At 44.2% G+C, this 12,822-nt stretch overlaps 1 protein-coding gene across 3 annotated transcripts in view; it reads right to left on the bottom strand.

The window, feature by feature from the left end:
• Positions 1 to 2,975: 2,975 nt before the first annotated feature.
• Positions 2,976 to 12,822, bottom strand: part of MRPS11 (mitochondrial ribosomal protein S11) — a 46,918-nt gene continuing 37,071 nt past the window's right edge. For all 3 annotated transcript variants that reach the window (XM_033920474.1, XM_033920475.1, XM_033920476.1), the window contains one exon: positions 2,976 to 3,901. In XM_033920474.1, the coding sequence (XP_033776365.1) occupies positions 3,794 to 3,901 (108 nt within the window). In that variant the 3' untranslated portion in view covers positions 2,976 to 3,793. The remainder of the gene's footprint in view (positions 3,902 to 12,822) is intronic.

The following is a 12,822-nucleotide window of genomic DNA, read 5'->3' on the forward strand; positions in this document are numbered from 1 at the left end:
TGTAAAACACAATATATATATTTTAGTCTTCCACAAGGATGTTGGTTATTTCTATAATGAGACCTTGAGAGAGTTAAATCTGTTATGGTTGCCATGGTACCTCATTTTTCTCTTAAAGGCATAGAGCACCATTATGCAACCTGAAATGTATGACAGACAAAATTTGCCAGCTGCAGGGATGCAGTGAAGGAAACAAGGACACAATATAACTAGTGTTTATTTGAGAGCTCATGCACAAGGTCCCTGCTGCGTAGATTCTTATTACATTCCTTGTCTTGTCTTTGCTATTGTGCATTATGGCTGGAAAGGAAAGATGGTACCTGATTTGTTTTCAGGCTTTTGCAACTGTTGTTTGTTTTTTTAGTTTTTGGCAACATAAATATGTGTTTCCCTCCCATAATCTAATATTGGTTATGTACAGGTACCGTACATATCTTTTTTTTCATATGCCTATAGATAAGAACAGATGCAGATGTATTGCACTGTGTCAATAGGGATGCAATGCCATCTCGACTCAGAAGACCTGTTATGTCTTCAAAGCTCCACTACATAAGAACAGCCTTACTGAGTTAGACCAAAAGTCCATGTAGCCCAGTATCCCGTCTTCGTGGAGGCCAATCCAAGGGCTCCTTTTATGAAGGTGCACTAGGGCCTTAACGCACGTGCTAAAATGCCACGCGTGCTAGTCGCTACCACTTCCTCTTGAGCAGATAGTAGTTTTTCGGCTAGCAAATCCAGTGCGTGCACTAAAAACGCTAGCGCACTTTCGTAAAAGGAGCCTCAAGTCACAAGTACCTGGCAAAAATCCAAATAGTAGCAACATTTTAGAGCTAAGATTGTGATGTCAGAATGCCTCATTCCACCAATGTCTGAGAGTCAACCTAATCAGTGATGTCACAATGGCTTGGCTGTCCTATAATTGACTCATATAAGAGCAGCCTTCCTGGGTCACACCAATGGTCCATCTAGCCCAGGGGTGGGCAACTGCGGTCCTCGAGGGCCGGAATCCAGTCGGGCTTTCAGGATTTCCCCAATGAATATGCATTGAAGCAGTGCATGCAAACAGGTCTCATGCATATTCATTGGGGAAATCCTGAAAACCCGACTGGATTCCGGCCCTCAAGGACCGGAGTTGGCCACCCCTGATCTAGCCCAATATCCTGTCTTTATGGAGGCCAATCCAAGTCACAAGTACCTGGCAAAAACCTAAATAGTAGCAGCATCCCATGTTCATAGTTTATTAAAATTAGATAAAACGCTTCTCCTGAAATACAAAGCGTTGTCCATTAAAAATTTAAATATGAATAGGGAAAAACCCCCAAATAATAAACATACACCAACCAAGACTGACAGCAGACTATGGACTTTTCCTCCAGAAATTTGTCCAAACCTTTTTTAAAACCAGCTACATTAACTGCTCTTACCACATAGTTACCCTAAAGGTTAGGTGTTTTGTAGTACTTTTGAGGATAAAGCCCATCCAGCAAGAGCAATGGGAAATTAAAAAAAATTAAGCCTCTACTTGTAGGTTTCTGTGAAACACTACTTACTAGGGGGGTAGAAGAATTTCAACGGTTAGCCAATGTACTCCCAAAGTTAGCCAGCTAGACTCAACATTTGAGAATTCTGGATACCCTATGCTCATTAATGTTAAATGTTGTAACTGTGGCTGCTTTGGTGCAGCCAGATTGTCACTGTTTTGACTCCAACCATGGTTAGTCTATACAATTTATCCCAGCTTTCTTAAGACACTCGACACAGCTGTACCATTACTCTTTGTCTTTGGGCTTGTGCTCTTCCTCACTGGTCCTTTAGAACACTGTTCTTCAACCGCCAGTCCGCAGAAAATTTCTGCCGGTCCGCACAGGGCCGGCGTGATCGAGTTGGCAGTTAAATTTCCTGCTGACTGCGGTTCCTCCCCGACTGCTGTTCCTCCCAGCCTTGGGCGATCAAGACAGTCTGCCGACGTCGGTGCCTTCCCTCTGCGAGTCTAGCCTGTTCAGAAACAGGAAGTTGAAACAAAATAGGCAGGACTCAGAGAGTGAAGGTCCCGACATTGTCAGCCTGTCTTGATCGCCGCCCCTGCTGAATTGCTGAAGAGGGCTGCGGGGAAGGCGCAAGTGAGAGAGAGCTGCAGGTACAAGGGAGATGGTCAGCATGTGCGAGCAAGATCCTGGGGAGCCTTCGACTATGGCTGTCTCCCCTCCCAGCAGCTCTCGTACTTGCCAGGGCAGTGATTCACCAGCAACTTCCTCTTTCCTCAGAGGCGGCAATGGACCCAAGGCTGCCTAAGTAAATCACTGCTGCAGGCAAGTACTGAGAACTGTTGGAAGGGGAGGAAGCCACTATAGGCTGGGAAGATGCTGGATAAAGGGAGAGCTGCTACTGGACCTGGAGGGAGGTAGGAGAGATGCTGCTGGGAGGGGAAGAGGGAAAGGGATGGGAAGAGAGTTAATGTTGGATAGGGGGAGGAGAGAAGGGAGAAGGAAAAAAGGAAAGAGGGAAGGGAGAAGGAAACAGCTGGCAGGGAGATTACAGGAGGAAAAGAGGGTCAGGGTGGAATGGAGAGATCATATGAGGGAAAGGGGAGAAAGAGGAATGAGAAAGAAGAGAGAGATTGATGCTGGAAAGGGGTTCAGCAGAGAAATGAGGGATAAAGATGCTAGATCTGGTGTATGAGAGATAAAAATGAAGAAAGCAGTGAAGCTGGAATGAATGATGTAAAAAGGAGAGAGGAGGCATAGGCTGGATGGACAGGGGAGAGGGGCATAGAAAGAAGTCAGATACAAATGGAAGGGGGAGAAGGCAGACATTCCTCCAAGTATTCCCAGATGTCTGGCCTTGTGATAAATGACCCCCTAAATGTTAAATGAACTTTTTTTTCCATAGGGATCATAATTAGCATGTGCTAAATCAGTTAGCACACCTTAGATAAAAGGACCCCCTAGTTACATAAAAACAACAAGAATTTGTGATGATTTTAAGATATGACAAACCATCTTTATTTTATTCACTAAAAATGATATTTATTACGAAACCTTCCCAGCTGAAGACCATCTCAGGCAGTTTACAGTACAAAAGTAAAGACGTAGTAAAAACAAAACAAACACAGCATAAAAATCTCTCTTCTTGAATTTGCTTTTAGTCTGAAAAATAAAAATCTGTTTGCGAAAAGACGATAAAATAAATGAGCTCGGCTTTGTTTAGGTTTCCCTGCTAGAAAATGTTATCAATTTGATGCAAAGGTCTGCCGCGTTTCAGGCTTCGAGACAGCACTGATAAAAACTCGGAGCACAGGCTGCCAGGCAAAACTAACTTTCATATGCAGCTGGGTTTATCCTTGTTTTGACGATGTATTAGTTTGGTATAGCACGAAACCAAGGAATGACCTACTTGTCTAGATGAGCAATTTGCAATGCAGTATTCCATTTTGCCTTCAATTGTCAAAGAAAGAGGTTCTGTGCTTAGCAGCAAAGAAAAGGGACAACATACAGAACACAGAACTAACAAAAACACTCCTGAAGATTTCAATATGGTAATTTTCTCTCATATATTCTGTAAGCAAAACACATTCTCATTAAAGAGGTAGCATGCTCTCTCCACCCCACACTCCCCATTTAGCCAGACAAGGAAGACTGATGCATGGTAAAAGCCTTCCGGGGGGGGGGGGGGAGGGGAGGGGGGGAAACCTTACAAGTTCTGTATAGTCTGACATGTTGCTTAAATCTAAGCGTTGCTGCTTCATTAAGATTTAATCAGGTAGGTAGAGGAGGAACCTTTCTCAAATAAATCTCTACATCCTTCGGGCTTTTCTGGGGCGGCAGCCATTGTGTGGGATTGGGGTGTTGTCGGTAATGGAGATCACCTCTAACCCTCCCATGGTCAAGCCCTTGATGGCAGCCTGAAAAGAAACAAAGATTAGAATATTTATTAGATTGGTATACTGCAGAAAGGCTAAAAAACAAAAAACACAGTGTCAACGAAAAATAGCTTGATAACACATAGTTTAAAAATACATACCGCACACTAAACAGTACCTTTTTAAAAAAAAAAACAACAAACAGACAAAAAACTAGACTTTGCCATTGTACTAATATTGGAAAGCGTTCACAAGTCAGCATGATAAAGCTCGGAAAAGCTGTCCAGAACAATAACTGCACAAGACAAGACAATTATCGTGTGCCCTGTGTATCTGCTGGCTCAGTCCGCGGTTAGTGTAAAGAATGGCAAATAATTCCCCTCTCCTCTAAAATGTCACCTAATGCACACAAATATATTTCATTGCACTACATTATATTATACAAGAGCTTTCAGTCTGCAAATAGCACAAACAGTTTCATTGCGGGAACAACAATAAGGACTAATTAAGCCAATAGTTCAAGAGCTTACAAAGTAAGTGAATAGTCACTATGGAAAGCTTGAAAAACAGACACTTGGGGCTCCTTTTACGAATAGCGCGCGCTAAACTGCCGGCTGTGCTAGACGCTAACACCAGCATTGAGCTGGTGTTAGTTCTAGCCCGTGTAGCGCGGTTTTAGGGTGCGCTAAAAAGCTGCGTGCATTAAAACTGCCAACGCTAGGGCTTTAACGTGCAGAAGAGCGCGCGCACGCGCACGCTAGACCTTGACGCCAGCATTAAGCTGGCGTTGGTTCTAGAAGCGTAGCGCGCGGTAATTTCCTGCGCGCGGTAAAAACGCTAGCGCACCTTAGGAAAAGGAGCCCTTAATCTAGCTCAAAATGCCACACAAAATCTCAGCTGACTTTTTCGCAGGTTTCTAGTACCTATGATCTCGTTTCAAGTTTCATTAAATTTTAATGTACCCGACCATCGATGTGCACCTGGCCGGTTTACCAAGCTAAAAAATGTTTTAAAATGTTAAAATAAAATTTTAGAAGGGGGGTAGGAGGAGAGAATGTGAACATGAAATAGACAGATTACGAGAATACATACATGAGTTTGAGGGTAAAGAGGGAGGAAAGTTAATAATTACATCGTTAAAACAAATTAATTAAGGGGGGTGGGGCAGAATAAGATACCAGGAAAGGGGATTGCTTCTTAAAAGCGGTTCGTTCGATATACTGCTATGCTTTACCTCACCAACTTCATTTTTTCCATATTTGCAAAGCAGACAAGCAAAGGTCTTGGGGGGTTAAGGTTACTTGGTGAACCCCCTCAGCCTTGCCCCTAATCATGCATTCTTGAAATGCTTCTCAAAGATCCACTGTGTTTGTAAAAGTAAGTTTAAGTAATGTACTATTGCTTTCCTGTTTTTACAGCTTTAGAGCATTCCAGTTTTACATAAAACATTCTCCGTGGTATGGCAGCAATTTTTTTAAAAAATGATAAACAATATTGTGTAAGTGAGCCCAGAATCTAACCAACAAACTTTGTCTGGGAGAATAAGAGGAATGTCTTTCGCTTGGTGGGGTGCTGCACTTTTAAGAGATTTGTGCCTTCCTCGTTGATTTCGCGGAGGACAGATGCAGCCTCAGCTCAACAGGCTATGATTCTCTGTCATCAACTCTTATTAAGTGACCCTCTGTATTCATCAGCGATAAGAGGAAACTGGAACATGGAGGCAATCTTTCCAAGCTTCAATACTTCTGAAGGGGCTTTTAGTGGCAAAGCAAGAGGGACAGACCAGAATTTGAGTAGGGCTGGTAAAAGCTTAGCAGACAGGCACACAAAGTGGTCTTTATTTACCAATGTCGTCTGTGTTTCTATCTGAACACATATGTGTTCTTGGCAGGGGCAATTCACATACAAATTCTAAAAGATACCCTTCTCCAACAGAACATTAGTTTTTGCTCATATAATGCAAAGTAAACCTCCACCTCACGCCCCTCCCCCAACAAAAAAAAAAATCAGCCCCTAGATAAGGTACTTTTTCAAGTGCAATTTGTTTTAAAACTGGTCTAACAGACACGGTAAGGAGTAAGGTGGATTATTGTAACCACTATACTCAGGAGTTGTGAAAGGGAAGTTGAGGGCTGTGCAAATGCTTATCAACTCCGCTGCAAGATTAATCACAGGGGTCCCTAAGGGGTACCCATATAACTCCTGTGTTGAAGAAACTACACTGGTTACCTATGCAACAAAGAATGTGGTTTAAGATTGTTGCGATTATACATAGTAACATAGTAGATGACGGCAGATAAAGACCCGAATGGTCCATCCAGTCTGCCCAACCTGATTCAATTTAAATTTTTTTTTTTTTTTTCTTCTTAGCTATTTCTGGGCGAGAATCCAAAGCTTTACCCGGTATTGTGCTTGGGTTCCAACTGCCGAAATCTCTGTTAAGACTTACTCCAGCCCATCTACACCCTCCCAGCCATCAGACATATCATGCTTCCCCAAAGATCTTACAAGAATTCTTCCAGATCTATAACCCAAGAAGAGCACTTAGAGATGTAAAGTTAGGGTTGTGCTTTGTCAGTTAGTATCTTTTATTGAATTGTGTTATTGCCTTTTATAAGACACTGTTATCTCGCTCTGTATTTTGATTACTTTGTAATTGATTGTGTAAACCGCCAAGAACTGATGGTGTGGCGGTATACAAAGATAAACTATTATTATTATTATTATTAAACGGGATGAAATTACCGTATTTTCACGCATATAACGCGCACGTTATACACGATTTTACAAACCGTGCATAACCATGCGCGTTATACGTGTGAGCGCGTTTTACAATTTTTTTTTACATTCTGATCCAGCATTCCCCCTGCAAACCGGCATCCTCCCCCCTCCCCCACGATCCTACATCCCCCCCCAGCACCGCAAATACAACTCTTACCCGATTGGGCACCGGCACCAATGCACAGCATGTGCCAGTGCCAGAGCCCGAAGATCCTCCCTCGTTGGTTTGGGCTGGGCTGGGCCGGGCAGTGCGAGAGAGATCATCCTTCTTCCTCTGCCGGGCTGGACTAGGCTTTGAGCATTTGCGCATGCTCAAAGCCTTCTGGTCTCGCTCTCTCCAAGAGCCTAGTCCAGCCCGGCAGAGGAAGAAGGAGGATCTCTCTCGCACTGCCCTGCCCGGCCCGGCCCAGCCCAGCCCAAACCAATGAGGGAGGATCTTTGGGCACTGGCACATGCTGTGCATTGGTGCCGGTGCCCAATCGGGTAAGAGTTGTATTTGTGGTGCTGGGGGGGGATGTAGGATCGCGGGGGAGGAGGGGTAATGCAAGCGGGGGGGGGGGGGGGGGAAGATGCCGGTTCGCAGGGGGAATGCCGGATCAGATTATCTCGGATCAGAGGGGGGGGGGGGTGACGCGAGCGGGGGGGAGGATGCCGTTTCGGAGTAGGCGGGAGAAGGTTTTAGCATGCGCGGTATACGCGTGTGCGCGCTATATTAACATTTTATTACATAAATTTGTGTTCCCCGCGCGCTATACCCGGGTGCGCGTTTTACACGGGTGCGCGTTATCTACGTGAAAATACGGTAAGTTTGGAGGGTAGAATGTCAACTATGCATGCTAGGATCAATGATATCTGTGGCTGGCGTAGAATTATGGAATGCGGTTTTGTATGGGGAGGATGAATTTTCTGAAAATGCTGAAAACTCAATTATTTGCCAATGCCTTCTTATGCTAAGATGTATTTCAGATGATAATCGCCTTCTAGAATTTTGCTGACATCGATGCATGATTTAAAGCTTGCTTGTACTTCTGAATTGATTGAATTTGTGCTCTATCCCTGTTATAACGGGGACGATTAACGATGTTGTTTAGACATGTCTATGTTATATGTGATAATGGTAGGGAAACAAGATTTTATGTATGTCATATGGAAACCGCATAGTTGTATGTGGTATATAAATTTAGGGAGCATGAGGTAAAACCTCCCAGCCGTATTCCTGTAGTTTTTCAATGACATTCCTTATGTGCGGGCGAGCGTTATCGTGAAGAATGACTGGCTCAGCCAAGAGCAACTGAGGTCGGGTTTTGCGCAATTTTTGCAAAAAATCATAATACACTGCTGTGACACTTCTTCTGTGGAACTTTGTCTGTGATGATGATGCCTTCTTGATCATAAGCAAAAAATCTTTGCTTGTTTGACTTTTGACTGAGCTCGTTGAAATTTTTTTGGTCGTGGGGAAGATGGAGCTCTCCACTCGTCATTGCAAAACTACGCGAATACGGCTGGGAGGTGTTACCTCATGCTCCCTACAGTCCAGACATGAGTCCACCAGACTTCGACCTTTTTCCAAAGTTGAAATAACCTATGCGTGGACATGGTTTTGCATCTCTGGAAGAGCTTTCTTCCGCCGTTACCCAAGCCATTCGGCAACTGAACTAAAACGGTGTCTTGGATGGAATAATGAAGCTTCCCAGATGCAAAGCAGGGAGACTATCGTATTTGCCGGCGTATAGGACGACTGGGCGTATAAGACGACCCCCCAACTTTTAGTTAAAAAATAGAGTTTTGTGTTATACTCGCCGTATAAGACGACCCCTTCTTCCGCACACCTTCTCTACCGCCCCGGGTGCAGCACAGCCGGCCAGGTTCCCTTACTTTTGTGGCACTTCCCCGACCGACCGACAACAGCCCCGGTCCGACAAACCTCCCTGCCCTTAACCGCGAATCTAAATTACCTTCTTACAGCTGCTGTAAGAAGGTATTTAGATTCGCGGCTACAGGGCAGGGAGGATTGTCGGACCCGGGCTGTTATCGGTCGGTCGGGGAAGTGCCACAAAAGTAAGGGGACCTGGCCGGCTGTGCTGCAACCGGGGCGGGGCGGCCGCCCCTCTCTCTTGGTAGCCACTCGAACCGCGAGGCTACTCTCCTTCTCCTTACCTGCCATGCCTGCAGCACAGAGCCGTACGGAAGTCTTCCCGACGTCAGCGCTGACGTCGGAGGGAGGGAGGGCTTTGTTTAAGCTTTGTTTAAGCCCTCCCTCCCCTCCGACGTCAGCGCTGACGTCGGGAAGACTTCCGTTCGGCTCTGTGCTGCAAGCAGAGAAGGTAGGGAGAAGAAGAGCCGCGCGACTGAGTACATCCAGCCCCGCAAGTAAGGGCATGTAAACTGTACCCGGCGTATAAGACGACCCCCGACTTTGGGGAGGATTTTAAGGTACTAAAAAGTCGTCTTATACGCCGGCAAATACGGTATATTGAAGGATTGTAAAGGAATACTTGAAAAAACAAACAAACATGTAAATTTAAAAAAAAAAAAAAAAAAAATAGTGTGCATTATTTATGAAATGACCCTCGTAGGTATGTTTTGTGACTTGACTGTGGACAGAGACCTGTGGAGAACAAGAGCTGATGTCTAACAGTTTCCTTAAAATATTAAAGCAGAATCTCTACAAATAAGAGCAAGCCCACTGGAGACCTATAGGCAAGGCCCATCTATCCTACAGAAGCTTTGTTTAATTCTTTGTAACACTGGCAAACATTTTTGTGGCACATTTTTCAAATACATTCACTGGCAATTTTGCTGTATATTGAATAAATGTGCTTATAGTTTTACATCACTTAGGGATCCTTTTACTAAGGTGCGTTAGCGTACGCTAAACTGCCGCACTTGTTAGACTTTTATGCCAGCATTGAGCTGGCATTATTCTAGAAGGGTACCACGCGGTTTAGCACGCGGTAATTTTGTGCGTGCGCTAAAAACGCTAGCGTACCTCAGTAAAAGGAGCCCTTAGTAGGCACAAAACCGATTTATAATTAAATGTCTCCAATTTTAATTAATAAAATGACTAAACAGGACGAGAAATGAAACCAAGTGAACATGATTTCTAAAATTGGCTCCTCTAATCGCTGATGAGGCAGTTCAGCAAAACACCGACCACCGTCGGTCTTCAGTTAAAACAGTTATGTTTCTAATGATTTTTTTTTTTTTCCCACTAATTCCTGCTTTGTACCGAGCCGAGGGTGAATTATTTACAGGAGTTTTTATGCCTATGAAGTAATTGCCCATAAAGCCTCGCTAAAATTTACTGCTGGAGGTGAGGCTCTGAGGATTTTTCATCCGTTTTATTGTTTAATTTTCACTTTAGCTCTCTGTCTTTGCATTGTGGTACTGAGCATAATGAATGCCAGGAAATTAATAGGTCATGCCCATTTCTAGGTAACTAATAACCACAAGCACACGACTATCAGCAGCACAGATCAACCATAGATATAGGGATCATCAGACCGCCACTGGCAGCAATCTTCATTAATCCCAATTAGTAGCCTTCTATAATTTTCTAATTACTTTGAATTCTTATTATCCATTACACTTCCCCTTCCGTATTTGCGAATTCCGTATATATGGATTCGCTTATTCATGGTTTTAAATCAAAAAATACATTTTCCCTTCTCATTCTTTTCATGAAAGAGAACAATAAAATTAAATAATCAAACAAACTTATTATAATGATACCTTTCCACATCATACCTACTTCCTTTTTTCAGGCTATTTTAAGTCCTGTAAGCCTCCGCTTAAGCCTTACCTGGTGGTCTAGTGGGTTTTCGGGGCAGGAGCGCTCCTGCCCCGCTCACAGGAAATGGCTCGAGAGACTATGGGAGCTCAAGGCACCCATTTCCTGTGAGCGATCTGCACGGGGCAGAAGCGTGGGAAGATTGCTCCTGCCTGAAAACCCACTAGACCAGGGGTCTCAAAGTCCCTCCTTGAGGGCCGCAATCCAGTCGGGTTTTCAGGATTTCCCCAATGCATATGCATGAGATCTATGTGCATACACTGCTTTCAATGCATATTCATTGGGGAAATCATGAAAACTCGACTGGATCGCGGCCTTTGAGATCCCTGCACTAGACACCCAGGTAAGGCTTAAGGGGGGCTTTCAGGGTTTAAAATAGCCAGGAGAAGCAGGGGTTAGGGGCAGAACCGGCCCGAATATTATTTGCGGTTTTTTGATATTCGCGGGACGGCTCTGCCCCTAACACCCACAAATACGGCGGGGGAAGTATACAGTTTTCTGTCAACTTTTTTCAATTCTTTTTTTTTAAATAATATCTTTATTGGAGTAAACAGTATAGCCATAGCGCAACAAATACATTTTGAAACATTGGCTGGTGGAAGAGAGTCCACCCATTGATGCTTGGACCTCTTTGATGGTACAATTGGCCCGATGTGAGCTCTTGGCAGAATGGGGGAAACATCAGACTCTTGAGGAACAACGCTATGTGTGGCTGTGGCAACAGTGTTTATCTTTGTGAGGGCCTCTGGATAGAGCCTGAGTTGAGGGGCTCCTCTCTGTTTCTCTCCTAGACTCACCTGGGTAATGTAGGGATTGGGGTGGGCTGGGGGAGGGGGGAGGGTGTGTGTGATGAGTGAGTGGGGTGACTGGAGTGTGTTTGGTGGAATATCTTGGGTTTTTCTTTTGTAGTTTAGGGAATGGAAGAGGGGGGTTTGGGTGGTTTTTTCAATTTTTAATATAAAAAGCAATGAGCTTATCTTGCAGCACCACCTCATCCGAAGTGAGTCCCGCTTCAATCCTTTCATCGGGGAGTGAGATGCAATTGTATAACTGAGCTAACATTTAACGTAGTAACAGAGTAGATGACGGCAGATAAAGACCCAAATGGTCCATCTAGTCTGCCCAACCTGATTCAATCTAAAAATTTATTGGGTTTTTTTTTTTTTTTTGGCTTAAGAACATAAGAAGTTGCCTCCGCTGAGGCAGACCATAGGTCCATCCTGCTCAGTGGTCCGCTCCCGCGGTGGCCCATAAGGCCCATTGCCTGAGCAATGGTCTATACCTATCTATACCCCTCAATCCCTTTTTCTTCAAGGAATCTGTCCAAACCTTCTTTGAAACCATTTAATGTTTTGTTGCCTACAACAGCCTCTGGAAGCGCGTTCCATGTATCTACCACCCTCTGGGTGAAAAAGAACTTCCTGGCGTTTGTTCTAAACCTTTCCCCTTTCAATTTCTCCGAGTGCCCCCTTGTACTTGTGGCGCCCCTTAATTTGAAAAATCTGCCCCTGTCTACTTTTTCTATGCCCTTCAGGATCTTGAAGGTTTCTATCATGTCTCCTCTAAGTCTCCGCTTTTCCAGGGAGAAAACTGCTTCAATCTTTCAGTATATGGGAGATTTTCCATTCCCTTTATCAGTCTAGTTGCTCTTCTTTGTACTTCCTCAAGTACTGCCATGTCCTTCTTGAGGTACGGTGACCAGTACTGGACACAGTATTCCAGATGCGGGCGCACCATTGCACGATACAGCGGCATGATGACTTCTTTCGTCCTGGTTGTGATACCCTTCTTAATGATACCCAACATTCTGTTCTTAGTTATTAGTTCTTAGCTTCTTCTTAGTTATTTTTGGGCAAGAATCCAAAGCTCTGCCCGGTACTGTTCTTAGGTTCCAACTACTGAAGTCTCCGTCAAAGCTCACTCCAGTCCATCTACACCCTCCCAGCCATTGAAGCCCTCCCCAGCCCATCCTCCACCAAACGGCCATATACAGACACAGACCGGGCAGCTAGAGAAGAATGTGAACCAGTCACTCCTGGATATGCACAAGCTGTCAACGGATAGGAATGACCCACATTTGTATGACTTCCTGGAGAACCATTACTTGGATGAGCAAGTTAAAGCCATCAAGGAGCTTGGTGACCACGTGACTAACCTACGCAGAATGGGCTGCCTGTGTATGAGGTTTGTTTTTCTCCATTTTTGTATTTATCATTTTTTTTTGTCTTTTTTTGTTTTTGATTTGCTATGAATGAAGTTCTTCAGCTAAACAAGCTACACAGTAATTTTTTTTTAAATATATTTTTTTTGACACAGTATGCACATACAGGCGAGTGCTGAAGTAGACCATCTCTACATGCTTCAGAGCAGATGTAAATGCCTTCACATACCA

Source organism: Geotrypetes seraphini, chromosome 14, assembly GCF_902459505.1.
Source record: "Geotrypetes seraphini chromosome 14, aGeoSer1.1, whole genome shotgun sequence".
Taxonomy (NCBI): domain Eukaryota; kingdom Metazoa; phylum Chordata; class Amphibia; order Gymnophiona; family Dermophiidae; genus Geotrypetes; species Geotrypetes seraphini.